This window comes from Scyliorhinus canicula, chromosome 7 (assembly GCF_902713615.1).
Source record: "Scyliorhinus canicula chromosome 7, sScyCan1.1, whole genome shotgun sequence".
In the NCBI taxonomy this organism is placed as follows: Eukaryota; Metazoa; Chordata; class Chondrichthyes; order Carcharhiniformes; family Scyliorhinidae; genus Scyliorhinus; species Scyliorhinus canicula.
Window position 1 is genome coordinate 39526391 of NC_052152.1, and position 27336 is coordinate 39553726.

At 45.2% G+C, this 27336-nt stretch overlaps 1 protein-coding gene across 1 annotated transcript in view; it reads left to right on the forward strand.

Moving 5' to 3' along the window:
• Window positions 1-680: 680 nt before the first annotated feature.
• zpld1a (zona pellucida-like domain containing 1a) overlaps window positions 681-27336 on the forward strand; it is a 107832-nt gene continuing 81176 nt past the window's right edge. The window contains exons 1-2 of the mRNA XM_038801225.1: window positions 681-777; window positions 20869-20981. Coding sequence (XP_038657153.1) covers window positions 20876-20981 — 106 coding nt within the window. The 5' untranslated portion in view covers window positions 681-777; window positions 20869-20875. The remainder of the gene's footprint in view (window positions 778-20868; window positions 20982-27336) is intronic.

The following is a 27336-nucleotide window of genomic DNA, read 5'->3' on the forward strand; positions in this document are numbered from 1 at the left end:
TACATGTTAATGAGGTTAAGGGTGTTAAAATAGCCCAGGATCCAAACTGGTATCATCATGTACACTTCCCAAGCACTCACCCCTAAGTTAAAATTGGGGCTCGAATGTGTCTCAGTTTTTGCCTTTGCACAATTAACTCTGATTGAGAAAATACTTTTATACTCAGGGGTAGTTTAATGGTTCGTTTGCAGGTATCATTTCTAGATTTTTATATGCCACAGACAATCACCTCTTCCAAATGAAACAAACATAGAACTATATTTAAGTTAAGATTGAATGGGTGAAACATCTTGGCAAAATACATAATTGACTGATATCTGTGGCTCACTTTCAGTGTTTGATTTAATTCTGCAGTTAGTTTTTCCAGACGTATTGTACACACTGCAGACAGGAATGCTCAACAGTCTGATGATTCAGTAATTTTGCTAAATCGACAACTTACAGTGTAAATCTCACAAAAAGATTGTGTATTGAAAAGTGGAGATGAAACAGAAAGCACAGTCAAAGCCTGGACCTCACAATCTACTCAGGTTTCTGGGCTGCTGAAAAGAATGGTACAATAAATTCAGATTTGGTAACTTTTCCCATGTTACTCCATGTACAGGTTTTTTATCACCGTGCTTAAATAATGAATTCCTCTGTTTGCCTTAGGTTAACACTACTCCTCTTTTTTTCCCCTAGTAATATTCTGTATGGCAAGAGAGCAGAAAACTTGATCACATGAAGAAGGACAAGGCATATGGAGCACAGCTGACCTGCCAGCTACAAGTTACTTGGGTAAGTGGAAAGATGATTGTTAAAAAAATGTTTTTAGTCACTTATTTTCCTTGCCTGGTAAACAATAAGCAATGCTGACCCTAATTTAGCCCCTAATTATCTTCTTCCTTAACAGAGGTAAGAACTTATGCCCTTCAACATTATCTTTCTTCAAAATTAATTTAGAATACCCAATTCTCTTTTTTTTCCAATTACAGGGCAATTTAGCGTGGCCAATCCACCTAACCTGCACATCTTGTTGGGTTGTGGGGGTGAGACCCACGCAAACATGGGGAGAATGTGCAAACTTCAGATGGACAGTGAGCCGGGGCTGGGATTGAACCTTGTCCTCAGTGCTGTGAGGCAGGTATACTAAGCCCTTTGACCATTATCATCCATTTTTATCCAAAACTTACAGAATCCAGAGATCACTTCAGAAGGAGTGTTTAACATCTGAAATTGACGTCTAACACTTACTGATTTTACATAAAGGCTGGTTGTTGATGCCAAGCTCAGTGAAAACTTTTGTTAAGAACATAGAATAAGTTCCCCTAAAAGATCTCAAAAATTATGTATTTTATGATACTATAATTTCCCTATCAATAATCCTATTTAATAAATCATATGCATCAGAATACTTGATAAGCAGACTATTTAATTGTTTGTCATTTTAATTATGATTTGATGGGCATATTAAGGATAAATATTCGCATATATCTTTGTTGTTTCAACAAGCCCTGTAACAAAATAACTGTGTTGCCACAAATCAAAGTCTCATTTAGAAAAATCCTGTCCACAAAATGTAACATTTCCAATAATTTTACTTACTGCATTTGTCGACAAATTCCTTGTTTGCTCATTCTTCACAAAGACAATATTATAAAATGCTAATCCTACTTTGATCATGTTTAATCAGTTCTGTTTTATTTGTAGTCATTCTTCATGAGCAAGGGGAAATATGATATTGCCTTTGAAAATGTATTTATCTATCTCTATTTTGATGGCAGAAAGATTTTTTTTAAGTAGCAAAGCCAATGCAAAGACTAAATGTCATAATGGGCTGGCATCATCAAGTTTGAAAAAAAGTAGGGGGAAGTCAATGTAAATTGGAAAAATATGATCAACTGAAGACTACTTTGTCATTTAAAAGAAGAATGGAAGATTATGAAGTGGGTAAAGAGTTTCATAGGTATGAGGTGCTAAAAACTGTGAATGAGCCTTGATTTTAGCAGAGATAAGGATCTGAGTAGAGGAAGCGTGAATGGAACAATATATATTTATCTTTGCAGGAGCAGGATAGAAAGAATTCTCACAAGTAATGAGGTAATATTGATAACATGGAGACGGTCAATAAAGCTTGTGGTAAGACTTGAGGCAACAATAGCAAGATCATTCAAAATAATTGAGAATTATATAACTTGAAACACAACTCCTAATGTGCTTCATAGATCTTCACAAAATTCAATTGATAAAATCTTTAAAAGTTTCCTTTTTGAAATTCATCTTTTTTTTGTGGGGGGAGTCGCAGATAAAACATTGAAACCCTGATTATTCTAAATTAACAGAATTTGCAAACATAAAACAACTGACCGAGTTGTTCAAAATTGTAAGAGTATTTGATGACATATATTGGGACAAAGTATTCCTACTAGCGAGTGAGTCTGTAACTAGTAGACATCCATTTAAGAAATGAAATGAAAATTGTTTATTGTCACGAGTAGGCTTCAAATGAAGTTACTGTGAAAAGTCCCTAGTCGCCACATTCCGGCGCCTGTTCGGGGAGGCTGTTAAGGGAATTGAACCGTGCTGCCAGCTTGCATTGGTCTGCCTTCAAAGCCAGCGATTAGCCCAGTGAGCTAAACAGATCATCACCAATAAAAACAGAAAGAGAGATTAAGATGAATGTCTTCATCTGAATATTAAGAAATTGAATTCTTCGCCAGAATCAGTGATGGGGAACAGAATCCAAAATAGATTTTAAGCAGTAAATGCATCAGTATTTGAAACCCAAATGTTTAAATGGTCCATTGGGGTAAAAAAAAGAATGGTTTATATGGATAATTCTTTCAGCGGGCTGCGCAGCACATGATGGGTCAAATTAACTCCTGCGTTGGAAAACTCTATAGGGTTAATTTACGTCTTGAGCCAGAGTGTGAAGTGGGTGATAAGCAGTCGGTTGCCTTTTCAATAAAAATTTCACCTGCTCTGGTCAGTTCCATGGTGAACCAGACAAAATGGATTATTCTTGTTCGAGTGGAGAAGGTTATGGAGGGACAAGTGTTATGAAGGGTATGATAGAGCAGGCTTCCTTAAAAACTGATTTCACTGGAGGAATTCATAATCAGAGGACACAGATTTAAGATAATTGGCAAATTAGGGAAATTATTTATTTATTTATTTAATTTTAAATAAGGGACAATTTAGCATGGCTATAAAGATTATTATTATCTTTGGTTGTGAGGGTAAGCCCCACGCAGACACGGGGAGAATGTGCAAACTCCATACAGGCAGTGACCCGAGGATAGGATTGAAACCGGGTCCTCTGCAGGGAAATGTTTATATATGCATAATTTGGAGTGCACTACGTGAGAAGGCAATTGAAGCGATAACTTTCAAATTAAATTGGATGATATAGCTGAACAAGAAAATATTGCAAGGTGATGGGGAAAGAGCAGGGGAGTGGAACTAATTGGATAATCTATCAAAACAGTGGCCCTGACATGATGGGCCATGTAGCCCCCTTGTGTGTCTTATGATTCTGTATCTCATTGTTCTTTGTGGAATCTTGCTGTTCAATGTCTCCAACAACATTGATTACAGTTCGTTGGCTGTAAAATGCTTTGAGACATCCTGAGGTTTTGAAAGGCGCTATATAAATTACTTTCTTACTCAGAGAACAGAGAGCTACTACTAAGCTAAGGCCTTATATTGACTATTATGCCTATAAATTAACTTCAGCACATTGTTAAATAGTTCAATTATTTTTCTGGTAAACAAACTGTTACATGTGAATTAAATATTAAATCGAATTATGGGAGAAACAAAATTAATTCAATTTCAAGTTTTAAAAATCACTGAATTCCTCAGTTCATAAAATTCTTAGTTAGATAGATAGAATTTACAGTGCAGAAGGAGGCCATTCGGCCCATCGAGTCAGCACTGGCTCTCGGAAAGAGCACCCTACCCAAGGTCAACACCTCTACCCTCTCCCCATAACCCAGAAACCCCACCCAACACTAAGGGCAATTTTGAACACTAAGGGCAATTTATCATGGCCAATGCACCTAACCTGCACATCTTTGGACTGTGGGAGGAAACCGGAGCACCCGGAGGAAACCCACGCACACACGGGGAGGATACGCAGACTCCGCACAGACAGTGACCCAAGCCAGAATCGAACCTGGGACCCTGGAGCTGTGAAGCAATTATGCTATCCACAATGCTACCATGCTGCCCTAACGCATGCTATTCATTTTTGTAATTTAAACCAACATGAATTATATAAAATTATCAAATTGTCATTTTTCTAAACTACAATAAATTTAGATTTGTACAGATTAATTCAGAACATTAGCACTTTAAACTGAAAGAGTAACATTATATATACTAGTAATGCTCATATAAATTCATTTTTCATTATCAATAAGTCAAAACACTGAATTAGTTCCCATTGTGCCATTTTTACACTGAAGTACAAAACGGCTGACAATGAAGAGTTACTACAATTCTATTTAAAGTGTGAAAGATTTTTAGCTCACGAAAGCTGTAGCATTGACCATTTTTGCGGTTTGTGTATAATTTAGGTTGTTGGATAACCAAGCTGGTGATGAACTTTCCTTAGTTAAAAAGCTAATAAGAATTATAAAATGAGTAAAGAGGCAAGGATAAGATTAACTTATTTTCCATGTTATTATTTTCTGAATAGTGCTGTGTCAAGTTCAATAAGGGAAAACAGTTTTGTATTTTTCATTGATAGACACACCTTTAACACAAACATTGTTTTTTAAAATTTTTGATTGGACAAACATGTTTCATCTTTTAACATGGAAGAGGCGTTAAAGAAAATGTTTCATGAGTGAATTAAAATCAACTAGGCCAAAATAAATTGCTTATTTATTCTATGCATTTTTGGACTGTATGCCTGAAGATGTTAAAGATTGATAATTTGTCAATGCAAGTAGTTCCAGTCAAGAGTAGAATGTGTTCTTGTCTATCTATGTAGTGGATAGTCTAAAGTTTCAGTCAATCAGAAAGTCTAAACAAATATCAAGTGACGTTGAGGTAATGGAACGTTTCAAAATTAATTAAAAGACATATGAGATTGGTAGCAACCAATTATATGGAAAACAGAATCCCACGAGGAGTTTTTATAATTCCTATATTGCACCTTAGTCTAATTACCTACGCTATTACTAATGAGATATGAAAATGCATTAGCCATTCTGCTTTGTACTGTTATTGAGTTTGGTTGAGTAAAGTTATGAATGTGGTGACTAGTGATTGAATTATCATGCCGTGCCACTATACCACAGAAATAGACAACTAGATGTCAAAACAGAAAAATATCCTGGAATAACTTACTGAGGAAAGATTGCTCTCAAGCGCCAGGAAAGCACTCATTATATTGTGAAGAAATGCTAACGGCTGGATTCTCCACCGTAGGGATGCTTCATTTTGCTGGCAGCCGGGGAGTTTCCGACGGCGTGGGGCTGCCCCACAATGGGAAGCCCCATTGACCAGCTGGCAAAACAGAGAATCCTTCCGGCATACTGAACCAGAAACTTGGTGTGGCAGGACCGAGAATCGAGCCCTAAATCCGCGTGATATGTACTTTTTGCTGGGCAATGAAGCATCTATTTAACACACAAACCAGTTACTTCTTCATTTTAACAGTGCATATCAATATAGTCCATCTGGGATTTTCCAAGAACAATGTAAAAAGACTGATTGACTGATGGAACATGGAAGACTAAAGAAATGCATTCTGATAGCTAGTTTATTAAGGCTCTGAATAATATTGACACAAGTAGGCAATAAAGTTACTTGAAAAGCCCCTAACCGCCACATTCCGGCAACTGTTCAGGTACAGGGAGGGAGAATTTAGAATGTCCAAATTACCTAACAACACATCTTTCAGGACTTGCAGGAGGAAACGGAGCACCCGGACCAAACCCATGCAGACACAGGTAGAACGTGCAGACTCTGCACAGACAGCGACCCAAGCCGGGTCTCGAACCTGGGACCCTGGCCTTGTGAAGCAATAGTGCTAACCACTGTGCTACCGTGCCACCCATAGGTAGTAAGATGAACATCATATGAAAAGCAGTAAATTAAAAATTAAATAATTACAAATGCTGAAGATCTGAAATATAATAAATAGAAAATGTTGGAGTAGACAGCTTGTCAGGTCCGCCTGTAAAAGGAAAAGAAGGTTAAGATGTTGTGGGTTGTGTGTTCTTTATTGTGAAGAATTCACACCCAGATGCACATCTGCGAACGCACCCCTAAGGCCATAATCTACCTTTTCTCTTTACATATGCTGACTGGCCAGCGCTGTTTCTCCAGAATTTTCATTTTTTATAAAGATAGAAATTCCTGGGATGCCTATGGCAGGAAATGACCAAGAGATTCAGACTGTACAGCAAACCAGGGAAGATATTAAAATAAGATGTCAGATTTGAAAAAAATCTGCAGCGGCAACAAATTAAATTTAATGTGCATAGAGTGCTTGTCATAAATAAATTAAGGGAAGTGACCCTAATCTGCTTGTCCCCAAAAGTCTGTATGATGAATTTAGTAAACTTAGTGGGATAACCAAAAGGATCAAGCATTGACATAAATGCGAGGCAAGATGCAATCCTGAATGCAATCAAGGTGAATGTGATACGCAACCTTGCAATTGGAGGCCATTTTAGACCAGCAAAGCTTGCAAGTGAACCTACCAAAATAATTATTGTTTCCTTTGGTCATCCAACACACACTTAACTTCGATAACACTGCAGAGGATGACATGCATTGACAGTATTGCTACAAACTGGTGAATAAAGATTAGCTATGGAGACCTGCTATTGTTGTCCGTGCTCTTGGAACATAAGTTCCACATAACTTCGTCCTTAGCCTTATGGCCTGCTATGGATTCAAGATACTCTTCATTTTTTTCCACGATGAGTATTCCTAGAAGAACAAAATTATGACACACTCAAAATAATTCTCATGGTCGTAATTTTCCATCACTACCATCCCCCCCCCCCCCCCCCCCCCCCCACCTGCCACCCCCACCCAACCAATGCCATCTCACATCAGTTCATGGGACGTTGATGGAATAAAATCCTTCTCTATTCAGGTTTAACATAGCAAAACGTATAAGACAAACATGGTTCCATAGGCACAGTCATTACTCACTGTAGATGTATTACGGCAGCAGTGCTGGACAAATTAGTTACCCTATCCTGCTGTTGCCATTGGTCCACGATGAACTGAATGTATGTGTCTGCAGAGTGGAATAATATATCTGCAATCTCAGCAGTGATGTACGCAATGCAAACTAGCTGACACAACGTACTGTAACCAGCATTTGACAGGAATGTTGCACGGATATTCAGGATTGTGGTGTCCATCACTGCCACCAACAGTGGAGTGTGTCAGCAGGTTTTTATTTCGGAAGGTAGCACAGATACATCTTTGCTTATTAGGTTAGTCTGAGCAATTTGGGGCACTGATTCACAGTGATTTCTCGGTAGGCATGCATAGGCTAGTAGTTTAGCTAGCCTATTACTGGCGGTAGCTGGATGTTGCTTTACTTTGCAAACCTCCCTTCTGATGTTCCTCCTGATCCAGCTCTGCTAATTGCTGAGTTAGTCGCTCATGATAGCACACTGCTCTCTGAATAAGAAGATTGTGGTTTAAGACTTGAGCCCATAATCTCGGCTGATTCTTCAATAACGTTGTGGCAAAGTGCTGCATGTTAGAAGTACCATTTTCCCATGTGTGAAAGGTTGCATCCAATTGGATGCAAAAGATCTCATTACAACATTTAAAGAAGAGGAAAAAGGTTCTCTAATGAGCTGATCAACAATTATTCCTCAATCAATATAAACAAAACATAATTATCATTACTAAAACATTTTCAAAATTAATTCCATCAATAGCCCATGAACTGGCAGTAATGCGCTTTGAGATGCCCTGAGCATGTGAATGACATGATATAAATGCTTGTACTGTTTGGGAAACAAGGTAGCTTTAAGCAATGTGTATTTGTATTGGTAAACATTAGAACTAAAGTATAGTTTTAAATTAGTTTAATGTATTGTTTCTGTGCCTGGAATGGTAAAAAGTATAGCTAAATTCATGAGAGACAAAGGTGTTTGTGTGTGTGGGGGTTGGTTTCAATTCCAACTGTGATTCTATTGTGCTGAGAGAGGGCTATGGTGGGCAGAGTAAATAAACCAGGAGTGGTTGCTTAGCAACTGGGACCTTGTAAGTTAGAGAAGCTTTTAAGTTTTAGTTTAGTTAATTTGATTACAGTTTGAGATAGGTAGTGAGAGAAATGGCAGCTCGCACAGCTCTGCGAGAAGCAGTTGGGTTTAGAAAGCTAAAAAGGGAACATCTCTCTTAACCTTGCTGGAAGAAAAGCCATACTATGGAGAAATGATTAAGAAAACCGATGATAGGAACCTAAAATCGAGCTAGTTAAGGAAACTAACGAAAAGAAGAGAAGTTCCCAAGAAGTCTGGAGTTAATAATGCAGAGGAAACTGGGAACCAGAACAAATTACTTTTCAGTAAAGTCACAGATAGTTGTAAAGGCATGAAAGATATTTGCTAAGGTTTCTGAGAAATTTCGAGTTTGGGAGACATTACTTGAAATAATTGTGGAAATCTGCAGCAAGACATTGGAGTTTACGTAAAACCTTTAAGACAAAGGAAACCTCAAGGGAGTGGTGTAAAACCTGAAAGTGAAACCCTGATGAAAGCAGTGAAGGGAAAGCACAAATTAAAGAAGTTTGAAAGTGTGGCTTTTGAAAGCAGAATTTGAAATCACTGGTGTCGATCCTGCGTTCACTGAGACAAGGTGGCTCATGGTATAAGAATCATCAGGAGGATTTTCAGGAGAAATCCACAGATATTCACTTGGGTTCAGAGAGCAATGTGTCTTACCACAGTCATCTTGTGTGCTTAAAAGGGACTTTGTGTGTTAATGGAACCATTGTAGTTCAAGATGTACTGTATAATCCGTGTTAATCCTAAAACTTGTCAATAATTGTTAAACTAATGGGGGCGAAAAGGAGTATTGTGTCATAATCCAATGTTTTCCTGTTAAATTGATTTTTCTTCATGTTAAAACTAATTAGTGGTCATGTGATTCTGTTCCTCCCCGTCTCATAAAGAAAAACTAAAAGTTCTGCAGCCGGATTCTCTGTTGATGAGATTAAAGTATTGTAACTAAAGTATTGTTAGGGGATTTCTACGACAGCAAAGCTGCCGCCGCACATGGACCGTTAAGGGGCTTGCACTGGCGCCATGTGTAACACAATCAATTCCAACTGGAAACGACGGGGGGACTCACCGGGTTTGTGATTGACACTCAGGAGACTGACAAGCTGCAGCTGTATATACACACTTCATTCCCCACACATGATATCCCAGCCAACAAGAAGGCAGTGAGGAGAGTGGCACCCCGTTTCACGGACGCCAAACTCGAGACCCCACTAGAAGCCATGGAGGACAGGTGGGACACCCTGTAACCTGGTCCGGGAAGGAGGCTGCCAGCCACCACTATTCGCCGGGCCTGGGTGCAGGTGGCAGAGGTGGTCAGCACCATGAGCAACACTATCCGGATCGGCAAGTGGTGCAGGAAGAAACTGGACACCCTCCTCAGGGTAGTCAGGGTGAGTAGGCAGCACTATGTACCTAGCATAAACCCCTGTCCCACACATCCATAACCACAGTCCCTGCCCTACACTCGAAGGGCGGCACAACCCCCATTCTGCAGCACATGCCGACACTCATACCGGCCTCCATGGCTGGGTGACCTGGCCACTGAAGCCGCCAGCTACCTACCCCTGGGCTGCATGCATCGGACAGTCTAATGGTGTGCGTTTTGTCTCTGCCTGCCTGCCCCTCCCCCCAGGAGAAAGCACCCATAACCGCCAGTGTGGGAGAAGACTGAAGGAAGACCTCTGGACCTACGGCCCCACACTGCAGCAGAGCAGAGGGCCCAGGACGTAGTCGGCGGGCCCGAAAAAATGACAGTCACCAGGGTGGAGGTCAGCATCGGGCAAGGAAGTGAAACTCCGCTGAGTTACGGTTCCCCAGGACACGTGTATGTGTGTCCCAACACCATACCCATACCACCCTCACCCCCACAACACCCTCAGCCCCACACCACCCTCACCCCCACACCACCCTTACCCCCACATTACCCTCACCCCCACACCACACTCATACCCACCCTCACCCCCCACATCAGTGCCACACCCCTCTCCACCACCCTACTCCCCTCTCCAAAACACAGCCCCCTCCCCCCTCCACAACACACCTCCACTAACCCCACTCCCCACCAGCCCATGGTCTAATGGATGCGGCTTGTCTTGTGTCTTTCTGGAGCTGCTAGTTATGGGGCAGGCCCTACTGGTGTCCCCCAACCCCAGCCGGTGCCACAGCCAAAATCCTAGGTGCCGACCAACGCCGAGGACGACACCAACACAGACAGAGCTATTGACCCAAATCCCAGGACACACCAGAGCCCGGGTCCGAGGACGACGCAGATTTCCCGCCACAGCTGTCTCTAACACCCTCCACCATCCCAGAGACACTCACGTCGGTTGAGCATATTAATAAGAGGTTCATGGGGCACGATCTGGTGTGCACCACACACATGCTCCGATACATCAGGTGGAGGCAGGAGCCCCTGAGGAGGCAGACGGTCGGAGGGTGGGTCAACCCCAGGTACTACCTACAGTCCAGACAGGTTTTGGGCTTCTGATACAGAAAGTCTCATCGATTATGGAGATGCAGATGCAGAGCCAGAGACTGCATGAGGGGTTGTCAGCGAATGTTCAACCATATGCAGGAGCAGGAGGTGATGCCAGCCATGACTGCACCCAGACTAACAGCTACATGGTGGAGGCCTTGGGGGCGTGAATTTCGGCGATGGATCAGCATTGCTAAGGCCTGGGACACCCTGGGACATTCCAGCGCACTCCTGAGCACGGCCAGTAACAGCGGGCATGGCTGAGTGCGTCGGCAGCATTCCCAGGCACTGGGCGACATGGCACAGACACAGAGGGAGATGGTCTAGTCCCAGAGGGGGATGACACAATCACTGGCTGATGTAGCACAGACCCAGAAGGTAGTGGCACAGTCGCAGGTGGAGGTGGTCCACTCCCTGCGCTTCATGACCAAGAGCATGCAGACCATGGCCGAAACAGCAGTGGCCTCCAAGGCTGGCAGTGCCAGGTGGCAGGGGACCCTCCGGGTTTAGCTCCACTCGCAGCCCATCCCATGGAGTAGTCTGGGGGCGCCCCGAGCGAGGAGGAGTTGTTGGGGCCCGTGCCAGTGACTCCCGCAGGAGAGGTGCCAGAACACCGCAGCACCTTGGGCTCCCCCCTCCTGTCCCTGGCACATCATAGAGGGCAGAACAGTACAGCACCATGCCATCTGGGACACCCAAGCAGCAGTCAGGCCCATCCAGGCCAAGTTGCCCCATATTATGGCCGCCAAAGGGGACTCAGGTCACAGGGTGGGAATCGCAGCAAGCCTCCTCCACTCCTGCTGTACCGCCTGGGGATCCACCTATGCATAACATTGGGGCATGTAAGGCCAGGAAAGTAGACACCAGTTAAATTGGCATGGATGCTGGGCACAGATTCGTGATAGGAGCTAGGGCATGAATTTGTATATATGAGTCATAGTCATGAAGTCATAGATGTTTACAGCATGGAAACAGGCCCATTGACCCAGCTAGTCCATGCCGCCCAGTTTCTATCACTAGGCTAGTCCCATTTGCCTGCATTTGGCCCAAATTCCTCTCTATCCACCCTGCCCATGTCACTGTCTAACTGCCTCTGGCAGCCCGTTCCAGATCCAGTGGAGACCCCAGAGAATGCTGGGTCAGGTCCACCAAAGATATTTACTGTACGTGCAGAATGGAACGCATTGATGCCGCTATTGAGGCACCAGAGAATTACGATTTGGCATGAACCAGCATTCGGCACAATTTCAGCATTTGAACCGGTTCTCCGACCAATCACCTCTCCTGAGTTTGGCATCAGCTGACAGAAAATTTCCCCCGCGGTCTTTTAAGTCAAGGTTAAATTCTAGGATCTTCCCGTCCAGCACAGGGCTAAATCGCTGGCTTTGAAAGCAGACCAAGGCAGGCCAGCAGCACGGTTCAATTCCCGTACCAGCCTCCCCGAACAGGCGCCGGAATGTGGTGACTAGGTGCTTTTCACAGTAACTTCATTTGAAGCCTACTTGTGACAATAAGCGATTTTCAGTTTTCATTTTTCAACTGCGCTTACTAGAAAAGTGTGTGTGTGTGTGTGTGTGTGTGTGGTGGAGGGGGGGGGGGGGGGGGGGGGGGGTTAATGGGAGATTTCAAAATGTGGAGAAAAGGTTATTGGATGCTGATGAATAATAATTTGTCAGGATAGTTTGAAATGTGGAAAGCAATTTCCTGGATGTTAAATAGTAAAGTTTGGTCTGGGATTTGTTAAATGGTGGAATCTGTGAATCCTTAAAAAGAATAAGTGGGATACTGAGTGCAATGATATGTATAATCTAAGGAGAGTAAAAAGTTAACAAGATTATGTTCCTGTATATCGACACTGCATCACTAAGCAGTTTTATAAAAGGCTACAGTCTGTCTCTCGGCATGTTGGGGGAAGCTATTGGAGAAGTTGATGGAGAAGGATAGTGTGAAGTTGAGTTGGAGTGTAGGTTATATATTGGAGAGATAATTAATTGTTGTATCATAGATTCAATATTATTATTTTGTTAACTGTTACTCAGTAGAGTGTGTGAACCATTTCAAGTAGTGGAAATTCATAACATGCTACCAGTAGTGTAAAATAAACTAGTTTTGATTTAAACATATAGCTTTATGTCTTTTGTCAACACTACGAATTTGGCTATCTTGGAGAACAATACAAGGAACATAACACTGAGGTACTGGGCAAAAGAATTGAAGTTACTGTGAGGTATATTTATACAGGTTAGAATCCAAATCTTAGCATTGGAAATTGCTAAGACTTTCCTAAAAATGGAAGAAGTATCTTTGACTGAATTGCAGAAAGTACCAAGAGTCATTTAACTGAATTGGCAGCTAAAATGGAGTTCGGATTACCTCCAGGGGTATGGAAATCTGAAATTATTGAAAGGACAGTAAAATTGCATGAGTTACTAGATGGATCAAGGGTGGAATTCTCCAATTGCCATGTCGAAATCGCGTTTGGCTGGATAATCCGTTTTTGCGCCGAAATTGGTGGCAGCACATTTTTCAGATGCGCCGCCCCATAAAAAAGGGCGTCATCGGTGAGTACGGCGCACGCCGTTGGGCTGGCCTCCAGGCGTCACCTGAAGGCCCTCCAATAGGCCGACTTCCTCTCAGCATGGATCACTTGTGGTCTGAGGTTTCGTCAACCTAAGTGGCAGCTGCAAATTGTGTCCAGGGCCACTGCAGCCGGGGGGAGCTGTTCTGCCGCCTGAAGGGCTTCGGCGAGGGCTGGGGGGGCTAGTGGCAGGTGGCCTGGGGTTGGCGAGGGGGATTACAGGGGGGGGGGGGGGGGCACTATCTGGCAGGCTGGGTCCGTGCACGGCGTTTTAAGGCGCATGCCCAGCCACGGTCCCGGCAATTCTCCATCCGGCAAGGCAAAGTCGGGGGTTTTACGTGGCGTGGCTGCCAGCCCCCCATTGGTGTGGGGCCGTGCCAACTTTTTGGTTGTAATACTAGGCACATGCTCGGGACATAGCCTCAAAATCCAAGAATCCAGCCGCATGTCTTTCAAAATGTATGGAAATTCACCTGGATGAGTGCAGCTCCAACAACACACAAGAAGCTCGACACCATCCCGGACAAAGCAGTCCGCTTGATTGCTCCTCCTTCCACAAACATTCACACCCTCCACCACTGACGAACTGTGGCAGCCTTGTGTACCATCTACAAGATGCACTGCAGTAACTCACCAAGGTTCATTAGTCAGTACCTTCCAAACCCGCAACCACTACCATCTATAAGGACAAGAGCAGCAGATACCTGGGAACTCCACCACCTGGAGGTTCCCCTCCAAGTAACTCATCACCCTGGTTTGGAAATATATCGCCATTTCTTCGCTGTCGCTGGGACATAATTCTGGAACTCCCTCCCTAACAGCACAGTGGGTGTACCTATACCTCAAGGAATGCAGCAGTTCAAGAAGACAACTCATTACCACCTTATGAAGGTAAGCTAGGAATGGCAATAAATGCTGGGCTAACCAGTGATGCCCACATCCCATTAATTAACTTTTAAAAATTAGCTGAAATTCTATTACAAACAAAACAATTAGAAATTCAGGGAAAAGTTAAGGATTAAGAGATAAAGATAAAGGCGGAAGAAATAGAAATTAATAAATTTGAAATGCAGGAAAAAGAAAAGCAAAAAGAGAGAGCATTTCAAATGAAATTGAAATGATAAAGCCTGATGTGGAATGGAAGAATTAGTACGGGCAGAAAGAGAAAAGGAGAAATAAGGAGAATCTTAGCTTAAAATGCTGGTAGTTAAAAAAAGAGAGACTAGAGCAGGTTGAGGAAGGAAGTAGTTCTACACATGAACCTAGTGGGGAAATATTTAAATTTAGACAAGCTCTTCTAAAATTTTATGAAAAGGATGTGAAAGCATTCTTTATTTTTTTCAAAAAGGTAGTTAAACAGATGAAATGGCCAAAAGAAATTTGGACATTACTTTTACAAACTGGATTGGTAGGTAGAACTAGTGAGGTGCAAGCATCATTGTTGGAAGAGGTACCTGTAGATTATTATGTAGGAATAAAGCTATCCTTAGTGCATATGAGTTGGTTCCTGAAGTGAACAGACAGGTTGAGATTTCAAACTGCAAGAAAATAGCCTGGACAAATTCATATTGAGTTTGAGAGAGTGAAGCAAAATAGTTTTGAGTGTTGTATACTGGTATTAAAGATAAAGAGAACATAACAAAGACCCGAGAGAAGTCATTATTTTCGAAGAATTTAAAGATTCACTTCCTTTGGTTATTAGGACATGCTGGGAAGAAAAAGATAAAACTACTAGACAGGCTGCAGAGTTAGTTGCTTATTACGAACTGGTCCATAGAACCAAATACTTTTTCCATCATCCTTTTAAACATGAGAAAGTGGGAAGGAGAAAAGGAAACAGAAATAGATGGAACATTTGGGAACGGTCAAGAAATTTCACCTCCGATCAAAAGGGAAAGTGTTGAAGATGAAAGTGACATTTGGACACCTAAGTGTTTCCATTCCAACAAAGTGTGACATATTTGGGCAGATTGTTGGAAATTAAATGGATCACCAGTTACAGTTGTAGGAAAGAAAGCACCTGAAAATAAATGACTGTTAAAATTGTAACACAGGTGCAGCTGAAACAAGCTCTTTCAGGATCAGTGAGAATAGGGGACAGATCTCAAGATAGTTCAGATATTATGAGTACTGGCAGAGGTTCTGAATGTTTTGTTTCAAAGGGAGAAGTATTCCCTTACTCGTCTAACAAAACCAGTAAACAAATTAAACTTTTGAGAGATATGGGAGAAGATCAATCATTGATGGTAGCTGATGATACAATTTGTATTCCAGGAGGTTTTATGAAGGAATACATATTAATAAGTGATATTAATAGAAATAATGAACCTGTTTCTTTTTGTAAAGTTAACTTAAGAAGTAATTTTGTGAATTAAATTGTTACAATGGGAATTATTCCTAAATTACCTGTTGGAGGAATAGATTTCATCCTGGTAATGATTTGCCTTGTGGAGACAGTAATGTGATAGTGATTGTATTGCAACAGGCAGATCATGGTGATCTTAACAAACTTTTAAAAACTACAGTGGCAAAAAATGAGACACTGCAGATGACATGCAATTGAAAGAAAACCTGATTAACACAGAAAATCAACTTTCTGTTTTAAAAATAAATTTAGAGTGCCCAATTGTTTTTGTTCCAATGATGGGGCAATTTAGCATGGCCAATTCATCTAACCAGCATATCCTTTTGGGTTGTGGGTGTGAGACCCACACATACACGAGGTGACTGTGTGAACTCCACACAGACCGTGATCCAGGGCAGGGATCAAACCTGGGCCCTCGGAGCTGTGAGGCATCAGTGCTAACCACTGTGTCACCATGCTGCCCTAGAAAACCAATTTTCACCTATGAAAGAAGAGTTTGTGAATGAAAAAGAGAACTGGTGAGAACAACTGAGAATCAGTCAGGAAAGGTGAAACATTTGACTGAAGACTTTGGCAATGGTTGATCTTCCATTAAAAATTTGTGAACTTCAAGCATCAGATGTATTTATGAAGTATCATGGAAAATGCCGTAAACAAGAAAAGAATATTCTGGTAAATCAGAATAATTGGTTGAATGCAGAGTTAAAAAGCAAAAGTAAACAAATTGTTCGATATTCGTCATGAGAACAATGAGATATTTGAACTTAAGCAAAATCGAGGAAGTGAAGGAGAAGATGGATGGTATGGAGTGTTGCAATTTCAAAAGTTGTTCCTGTGGATAAAAACTCAATATCGTATTCTGACCCAATTGAGCAAAGAACTGATCCAAGTAATATTATTGATGTATCAAAGTCAGTAATGGATAATAAGAAAACAACCAAAATATTTGCAAAATTGGAAATTATGAATCATCAATCAGAAGGATTGAAATTGTAAAGTGATCTTTCTAAGTCAGTGACCAGACTGATTTTAAAATGCTTACCGGTGATGTTACATAAGGTGTACTAGTTGGAAGAAATGCATGTGAATAGTTTGCCAAAGACCATTCAAACTCTACTCAGACTGGACTGAGATAGTGCAGAAATTGTGCAAAAAAAGTTGAAGGATCAGAACGAACTATGAAACTTCAGAGCGAGAGGAAGTCATTGACATGTCTCAAATATAATTTAAAAGAAGTCATTTGAAATGGGACAGGGAGAAACAACAGGACCACAAAATGTTCAAAGAACTAACAAAACAAGAGTATTGTACTATTCTGAGTGAACATAAGAAGCGTCTTAATAACATTCTTGAAACAGTTAAAAGATTTTGACAAGAGAAGAAATGAAATGTTAATGCATAAAAAATGACATTTTGACTTTGTTGAATTGAAATGCATATTTACTACATGTGAGTTTGGAAAGTGGGCTTGAGAGTGGAACTATACCTACAAGTGGAGAAAAGAAGAATTGCACTGTAGTCATAAATGAAACATTCTTTTCTGTGTTAAAAACTGGAAATCAGAAGAAAAAAGAAAAACAAGGGCCGGGATTCTCCCCTACCCGGCGAGGCGGGGGGTCCCGGCGTGTTGGAGTGGTGTGAACTACTCCGGTGTTGGGCCGCCCCAAAGGTGCGGAATTCTCCGCACATTTAGGGGCCAAGCCCTCACATTGAGGGGCTAGGCCCGCGCCGGAGTGGTTTCCACTCTGCCGGCTGGCGTGAACGGCCTTTGGCACCACGCCAGCCGGGGCCGAAAGGACTTCGCTGGCCGGCGGAAGTCCGAGCATGCGCCGGAACGTCATCGGCTGCTGACGTCATACCGGCGCATGCGCAGGGGAGGGGGTCTATTCCACCCCGGCCATGGTGAAGGCCATGGTGGGGGCGGAAGAAAAAGAGTGCCCCAACGGCACAGGCCCGCCCGCCGATCGGTGGGCCCCGATCGCGGGCCAGGCCACCGTGGGGGCATCCCCCGGGGTCAGATCGCCCCACGCCTCCGCCCCCAGGACCCCGGAACCAGCCCGCGCCACCAATCCCGCCGGTACCAGAGGTGGTTTAAACCATGCCGGCAGGAAAGGCCTGTCAGCGGCGGGACTTCGGCCCACCGCGGGCCGGAGAATCGCCGCGGGGGGCCCGCCGACCGGCGTGGCGCGATTCCCACCCCTGCCGAATCTCGGGGGGGCGGAGAATTTGGGACACTGCGGGGGCGGGATTGACGCCGGCCCTGGGGGGTTGGAGAATTCCGCCCAAGATCTGAGAATGATTGTGTTACCATTTGATGATGCTGGTGAAGTCTTTATTTTGGTAAAATCACTGTGATTGTATGTTATAACATGTGCAATTGTGAACTAAGAAATCTGTATTTGTATGATGTACGTTGCGTGGTTAGATATTTAGCATGTTAAGTTTGTGTAAAATGAATGCAACACCAGTGTAAAGAAATCTTCATTATTATGAAGATTTCTTTCATTCAAAGGGGGAGGTACTGGGAAAACAAAGTCGGCGTCTCAAAGCGACGTACTCTTTCCCCTCCACCGCCCCACAAGATCAAGCCGCCACGTCTTGCGGGGCAGCAGAGGGGAAGATGGCAAAGTTTCCAATATGTCTAGAGTTTACAGAACCGAGGAAATTAAGAAACCAGCAGATTACTGTTCAGTAAAATCAAAGAGTTGAAAAGGCATTGGATCGTGAGAGGCAAGAAAAATATTTGCAGTAGTGCTAAGGTTTGTGAGAAATGACTACAGTTTAGGAGACGTTATTTCAAATAATTGTGGAAATCAGTGGCCGGACCTGGGAGTTTGTATCAGTACCTTTTGGCAAAAGGAAATCTGAAGGGAGAGTTGTAAAACCTGTAAGCAAACCCTTGATGGAAGCAGTGGAGGGAAAGCATCATTTAAAAGAAGATTTGAAAACTTAACTTTTGGAAGCTGGGGTTCAGAGAGACAAAGTGGCTCATGGTATAAGAATCATCTGGGGGGATTTTGAGAAGTCCAGTCATTTACTCTGGTTCAGAGAGGAGTGTGTCTTACCGCAGACATTTCATGTGCTCAAAAGGGACTTTGTGTGCTAATGAGGTCATTGTAGCTTAAGAAGTACTTTATAATCCATGTTAATATTAAAAACTGTGTGTACTTTTTCGGCTAAAGGGTGAATAAAGAAGTATTGTACCTTAATCCAATTTTTTCATGTTCAATATTCTTTTTTTCTTGTTGTTAAAACTAATTAGCAGTCCTGTAACTCTGTCCTCCATGTTTATATAAAAAAGTAAAAGTTACGGAATGGGGTTCTCCAGTCTGCCAGCCGTGTTTTCTGGCACAGTGCGCCCCTGTTGGCAGCAGGATTCTCGGTTCCCACAGCCAGCCAATGGGGTTTCCAATTATGGCCACCTCATGCCGTTGGGAAACCCACAGGCATGGGTGTGCTGCCGATGGACATGCTGATCCCACTGACGGAGAATTCCACTGACGGTCTTTTGAGCCAGCATTCCAATCTGGGATCTTGCCGTCTAGTTGGAACATTAACAGCCAGCCAATGGGGTTTCCAATTGTGGCCACCTAGAACATAGAACATAGAACAGTACAGCACAGAACAGGCCCTTCGGCCCTCGATGTTGTGCCGAGCAATAATCACCCTACTCAAACCCACGTATCCACCCTATACCCGTAACCCAACAACCCCCCCTTAACCTTACTATAAGGACACTACGGGCAATTTTAGCATGGCCAATCCACCTAACCCGCACATCTTTGGACTGTGGGAGGAAACCGGAGCACCCGGAGGAAACCCACGCACACACGGGGAGGACGTGCAGACTCCACACAGACAGTGACCCAGCCGGGAATCGAACATGGGACCCTGGAGCTGTAAAGCATTTATGCTAACCACCATGCTACCGTGCTGCCCCTGCGCTGCCAACCTCATGCTGTTGGGCTCTGCCATGGACAGGCTGATCCCACTGACGGAGAATTCCATTGACGGTCTTTTGAGCCAGCATTCCAATCTGGGATCTTGCCGACTAGTTGGAACATTAACTGGGATTGTAACAATACAGTTAAGTTTAGATGTTGTCCCAAATGCATAGAATCATAGAATTTACAACGTAGAAGGAGGCCATTCAGCCCATCGAGTCTGCACCAGCTGTTGGAAAGAGCACCCCACCTAAACCACACCTCCACACCCCCCCCTCCCCCCCCCCCCCCCCCCCCGTAACCCTACGTGACCTGTTTTGGAGACGAGGGGCAATTTAGCATGGCCAATCTACCTCACCTGCACATCTTTGGACTGTGGGGGGAAACCGGATAACCCGGAGTAAACCCACGCAGACATTGGGAGAACGTGCAGACTCTGCACAGATGGTGACCCAAGCCGGGAATCGAACCTGGGACCCTGGAGCTGTGAAGCAACTGTGCTAACCACTGTGCTACCGTGTCTGCAAACAAGTTGTTTCTGCAATGTCTTAGTTGGTGCTGGGTGGTCAATGTAACAAAGCTGCAACCTATCTCTGAGATTATTATTATTAAACAGTGGGATGGATCCATGTGAGGAACATTAAATCAGGCCCACAATCACCATTATTACACTGACTATTGGAAACAGCAACAGAAGTAGGAAAATTCTGGTTGATTGCACACAAATTAAATTGTTCTAAATTAGCAGATGATTAATACCTGCAATAAAGTCACAGCTGGAGGAAGTTTTAGCCTGGTATGACAGCGGCAATTCAATTTCCAAATACTTTCGGTAAGGTATATAGCGGAAGGAAGAAAATAACAATCCTAATATTATTTTAATTGTTTTAGCAGACAATTGGATTGGGAGCAGTACAATCATTTTTACACTGCAAACTAAGAAAGAAAACAAACTTGGATGTATATAGCACCTTTCATGGCTTCTGTACATTCCAAAGTGTTTCTCAGCCAAGAAGTACTTTTGAAGAGTGGTCACGGTTGTGATGCAGGAAATGTAGCTCCCCCCCACCTCCCACCCTACCACCACCACCGCCATGCTGCACTGGAATAGGGGCCTTGATTTGTGTACTCAGGTGATGGAGCAGGACCTCAAACTGAAAAACTTCTAACTCAGAAGTGAGAGTGCTACTAACTGAACCACAGCTGACACTGGCAGGTTACACTTATGCAACTTGTTCACTTTTTTTCAACAGCTTTGCAATGGAACATTTCAGCTTTCTGCTGCTATTAGCTATCAAGATACATTCAGCAGATGCACAATTCAATGGGTACAACTGCGATGCTAATCTGCACAGCAGATTCCCTGGTAAGTTAGATCCAAAATTGGCAGGATGGAGAGGATAATGGTCTCTGAATGTTTTGTGAGTGGATGGCTGTTTCCAGTTATGTTCCGCAAGACTCAATACTAAGTGCTTGCTTTTCGTAGTTTATAACAATGTTTTAGACCTACATCTAGGGGCATGATTAAGAAGTTTGAAAGACAACACAAAAATTGACTGTGTTTGATAGTGTGGAAGAAAACTGTAGACTGCAGGAGGTTATCAACGGATTGGTCAGGTGGGCAATGGAACTCTGTACAGAGAAATGAGATAATGCATTTGGGGAGAAACAAGGCAAACAATAAATGGTTAGATACTGAGAAGTTCAGCGGTATCATGGGACCTTGGCATGTATGTCCAAAGACCCTGAAGATAGCAAGATTTATAAATAAAGCCATTATGAAGACATAAGAGATACTTTCCTTTATTAGATGCGGCACAGAATATAGCAGCAGAGAAGATGCACTCCTGGCGGGATTTGGCGGGATTCTCCGTTCCCGAGACTAAGTGTTGACACCGAGGCAGGATTCGTGGACTTCCACGCCAGCAAAACTGCCGTCACACCTGGACCAATTCAGCAAATATGGAGGGGCTTGCACCAATGCCACATGGAATACAATTGATTCCAATGAGATTTGCTGGGTCCGTGATTGACACTCGGGAGGTTGACATGCTGCAGCGTCATATACACATTACACTCCCCACACACACTCATCACAGCCAAGATGGCACTGGTTGTGCTGGAGCGTGCCTATCCCGCTGATGGGTCGGCTGGGTCCAGAGGGTACCTAGGGGGAGGCCCTGGGGGGACACCTATACAACCAGTAGCCCTAAGTTCACAGTGGGCAGTCAGCGGCACCCTCTGGCCCTGGCAGAAGCCCCCCGATCAGCGGCACAACTGTCAGCAAACTATGCCGATGTTCAACACTTTCCATACTCCCTCAGCAGCCAGTGCGCTTGTTTCACAATTGGACCTTAACGTTGGAATTTGCCACAGTGGAGGTGAAGCATTGCGGAGGCCCCGGAGAATACTGGGTCAGACCCACTAATGATATACCAATGAAATTTACTGTACGTGCATTCTGGAATGCTTTGACGACGCTGTCAAGGCACTGGAGATTTGCGATTTGGCGTGAAACAGGCATCCGTCACGATTTTGGCGTCAAAAACGATTCTCCACACAATCGCGTTTCCTAATTCTGAAGTCGGCCAACGGAGAATCCCGCCCTCAGACTGTATAAAACTCAGGTAAGACCGCATCTCATGTGCTGCCTGCAGTTCTGATTGTCACTTTGCAGGAAGAATGTGATCAGGCCAGAAAGGGTTGTGATAGATTTGAGAACATGTTACCAGGACTGGATAATTTTTACTTTGGGGCAAAACTGGATAGACTGGAGTTGTTTAATTTGAAAAAAAGAGATTAAAAGATTTAGTTGAGGTGTATAAAACTATGTGATATCAAGATAAAGAAAATAGAAAGAATATATTAATTGTTCCAAATTTCCTGGGCGGGATTCTTCAAGCCTCCGCGCCAAAATCGCAATCGGAGCGGGGGTGGAGAATGGGCATTGATGCCGAAATCCGGCGTGACACCGCTGCCGTGATTCTCCAGTCCCCGGAGAATCGCCGCGGATCACACACGCGGTCTATGCGGTGCGGGTAGGGGGCCATTGACAGAGGGCCCCGCTCCAATTCTAAGAGGACAACTGGCCGAGTTCCCGATGGCGTGGTTCTAACCACGTTTTGCCTGTCGGGAACGATCTCGGGGGGACCTATATTTTTGGTGCCGCTCCACGGGCTGGGTCCGCCATTTCGCACGGGGCGGCCAATGCAGGCCACCGCCGTGCGCATGTACAAACTCCCGACCGGAAGTACAGGGCCCCGTATCCGCAGCTAGAGCTGCGAGAAGCACCCCAGGACCCTGCTAGCCCCCCGCAAATTGGAGAATCTTTCTTAAGGAAAGTCCAGAGTGAAATGCCGCGTTTTGACACTGGCGGGGAGGCATAGTCCCATTATTAGAGAATCCAGCCCCCTGTTTCTGGCAAGTCCCAATGGATTAGTAAAGAGCAAAATAAAACACCATGGGCGCAATTTAATGGCTGCGTTTCACTTAAGCGAGAGCGTGAATAGGCCATTAAATCACAGGAGAGGCCAAAACCAGAACTGTGCCAGGGACCAATCTGCGATCTTACCGGACCTCTCCCGTTGGTGAAATTGGGATCCCGCCGTATCATGGTGGGAAACTAATACTCACCACTTAAGCTCTATCTTGATCCAATTGCGGGAGCGACCCCCTATCTAACGGTCTCCTGTGATCTAACAAGTAGTCACGCGGGCACCAATTAGTACTCCTTTTTTAAAACGTGAAGCTGGCAGAAGGGCTACCGCGGGGAGCCATTTTCGCTCACAGGTAAGGAGCCCTGGGGCACTGGGGTGGCTGGCCCGGTGCTCAGAAGGGGGTGACGGCTAGCCTCAGTCAGGGTGCCACCATCAGTGTGTGAGGGATGGGTTGCAGAGTGGAGGGGTGGGGGGGTGATTGCCAGAGCAAGTGGGTGGCCATCCATGTCCTGGGCTAGGCTTGGGGAAGGCGAGGAAAAGATGGGCGTCTCAGCACCCGCGGGTTCGCCATTTCAAGCCCCAGACCGTGTGGTCCCATTCTGCAGCCAACCCCAACCCATGCCCTTCTGCCCCACTGACCACCCATAAACCCATTGACTACGGAGTCCTCTGGTCGTGCGACTGAAGACTGTAGCTAATAGGGAAGTGACAATCATATTTAAGTTCACACATCCCAAGTGGATTCCTATGGGTGGGAGGGCCATGTAGCATGTGGGAGTTATTACCTAACATTCCAATTAGACTGTGATGTCAGGACACTGTCCCTGAACATTGTAGGAGGCAACACTGAGGATGCAGTGGCCAACATCCGAAAACCCAGTGGCTGAGCCCCAGCACCAGACCCATCTCTGTGACCAGAGGCTGAGCATGTATACCGGGGAGGGGACTATCTTCCCTACCACAGTCCAAACCTCCTCAATCCCCACTGACTCCTCCAACTCTGCCGTATCCTCCTCTCCCAAACTCCAGCCCCTCCAAAACCCCCTCATATCCGACTGATCTCCTGGGGCCTCCGACCTCTACAACCTCTTATAGATCTCCTCAAAAGGCCTCTTCACCTGCTCCGGCTCAGCCACCATCCCATTCAGCCCATGCTGAACCTGAACAATCTCCTGGGAAGAACCCTGCCAGCAGAGCTGTAAATGGAAGCGATGCAGTTACCAATGGTATTCGCCAGTCTGCCCAAACCCCACATGTTCCACATTACCATTTGGACTCCCTTTCCTATCCGCCATAACCATCCCAAGTGGCATACTTCGCTCCCCGCCAATTTCTTAGGTCCACCGTCTTCCCAAAATGGCACCTCATAAACCATTTGCTTGGCTCACCTTGACTTACCACTTTCCATGTAGACAACAGGTAAAACTGCCTTTGCAGTTCCTTTCTATTGGCCAAAAGCTCCAGAGTGGGATCCCCCTCATACTTCCCATCCATTTCCAAAATGTTGTCAACCAATCACTGCTGCTCCTCACCTTTGCCTCAAACGGGCTGTGCTTGCCCCTTACCACCACCTTCTGAGCCCGCTATACCACCGATACGAGATCTCCCCGTTTTTATTGAACCCCACATAATCATCAATTACCTTTGCCATCCTCACACAAAGGAGGCCTATTAAAGGCCAGCCACCTGCCTTCTTGCCAGCTCCACCATAATCCTGGTATATATGAATACAACTGCCTTCCCACCTCAGTTCCTGTTTCTACTTGGTCCATTGCAAGACCCTTGCCTTCATCTGATAGCTTTTAAAACAGATTATCACACCTCTTGGTGGATCATTCACCTTTGGCTTCGGCCAGAGCAACCGATGAGCCCTATCCAGCTCAAAGAGCAAGGTGTTCTCTCTCTTTGGCAACAACCTGGAAAACATCCTCGAGAAGTATTCCTTTGGTCTCGGACCCTCCAGCCCCTCAGGCAGTCCCACAATCTGAACATTCTGCTGCCATGACCTGTTCTTTAGGTCCTCTACTTTGGCTCTCAGTCCTTTATTACTTTTCCCCACCTTCCTCAGCTCCTCTCTCATGAGGCGAGCAGGTCGCTGCGCCGTGACAATGCCTCCTCCACCCACTTCAACACCTCATCATGCTCCCGCAATGTCTTCGATGTCTTTCCAAGAGCCTCCTTTATCGGGGCCAGGGCATCCTCCACCAGCTGTTTGAGCGTTCCCATCATCTCCTTCCCATGCAACTAAAAATGTTTGGCAAACTGCTGCTCAAACTCCACCGCCATTACCTCAACCAGCGTGTCCACCGCATGGGCACAGCCCCACTGACGAGCTTGCTCCCAACATCTTTCCTCCCACAGAACTCCACACCAAACTCAGACCCACAGGTGGACTAGTGCTCATTCCTCTTTGTGCTGTATTCTTTCGTTGTGGTTTTGACATTGTCTAATTCCCACAACTTTACTGAAGACAGCTTATACAAAAGATCCCCCGAAAACTGGGTGAAAAGGACCAAACAATTAGAATCTAGCGGGAGCTACCCAACATACGACCTCTACCGACATGTCGCCACCGGAAGGCCCTGTTTATTGTGATAAATACAAGTATTGTGCCCGAGCCCCTAATGCTAACCCACGTGCTTCACCCATGCCAATTTAACTGGTGTCTAACTTTCTAACCTTACATGTTCTAAAGTTCCCTCTAATGGATCCCCCATGTGATACATCGGAAGTGGAGGCAGCCTGCAGCATATCTCGCCTTGCGACTTGGACCCCTTTGGCGCCTGTACTCTGGAGCGACCGTGTCTGGATGGGCCCGGCAATCTTACGGGTGTCACCGGTGACATGATGCCAACCTGTTCTGCCAGCTGCCCATCGGATGCGCCAGGAACAGGTGGGGGAGATTCAGAGATGCTATGGCATTCCGGAACCTCCCAAGTGTGTTCCCGGCATGGGCCCCATCAACTCCTTCTTCCTTGGGGTGCCCGAGGCCCCTGGGTTACTTCTTGGGATAGGGACATGGTCAGAGCGAGCTCTGGGGGCTCCGCCATCACCTGGTACTGCCATTCTCATTCCGACCAATCTCCATGCTCCCGGCCATGGAGCACAGGCACTGTCCCACAGTCACTCAGTGACCGCGCCAGCTGCCTCTGGGACTGGCTAAGATCAGCCAGTGGCAGGCCAATGCCCTCCATGCCCGTAGCATGGTCCGTTATGACTGGGCCAAGCTCTGGAGCATAATGTCCATCTTGCTCTGGTACATGCCTGCCTATGACATGGCCACCCTGTCCTCGCCTTGGCCACTGCCCATACAAAATACCCTAGACCTTGGACATCTTGGCCCATGGCCAATGCCTTTGCACTAAAAGACATCCACTGTGGACGGCAGGCATGTGGTGTTGGCCTGAATAACACGCATGGTCGGCACCATCTCCTCCCCATACAGGTTGTTGGACTCCTCCAACTACACGTGTAGGTGCTGGATGCTCGCTGACACTCTCTACTGTGGTCCCCGGCTCTGTGCCTGCATCTCTAACACTGATCGGACCGCCCTTTCCAAAATCCCAAGACCAGTCTGGTTGACAGAAAGTCTCTAGGGTTGGGCCGCCCTCTGACCGACTGCCCCTCGGGGGTTCCTACCTCCACCTGATGTACCGCTACATGTGTCCGGTGTGCATCAGGTAGTGCCCCAGGAGCCTCTACACTAAAGTGTCCAGCCGAGGTGAGAGTCTCTGGGGTGGAGCATGCTGGAGAGAGCAGTGACAAAAATTTTGGTGTTGTCCCCTGAGGTGTCGTGGGGTTGCAATGGGGGCATGGGTCATCAGCAGGTCCTGCCCTATCACCAGGTGAGACTCGGGTTACAGTGGGAGGGACGAGGGACCCCAGATGGACCCGCCTCGTCACCAGGTGATCCTGCAAGACAAAATGCATGGTTAAATCGCGGATAGGCATGGTGTGGGGGGAAGGGGTGATTCATGTGCCATAGGGCCATTCCAATTTGCTGGGGGCTCACTTGTGTCTCCAATGCCAACCACCGCCTTGGCGACTGCCTCGTCTCCAACTCCGCCAGCCAGGACCCATGCCCTGTGCTCTGTGATGGTGAGAGGCTGCAGGTCCTGCGGGCCTCCTCCGGTCATCTCCCGCTCCCTCCGATTGTGGGCTGCCTTCTCTTGGGAGGGCAGGTAATGCACATCATTGGACCAAGGTAGCACAGAGGGTCTTCAGCCATTGGCCTGTATGTGCAGGACACCCAGTCATGGCAGGCGGAATGGGTGTTGGTATGTG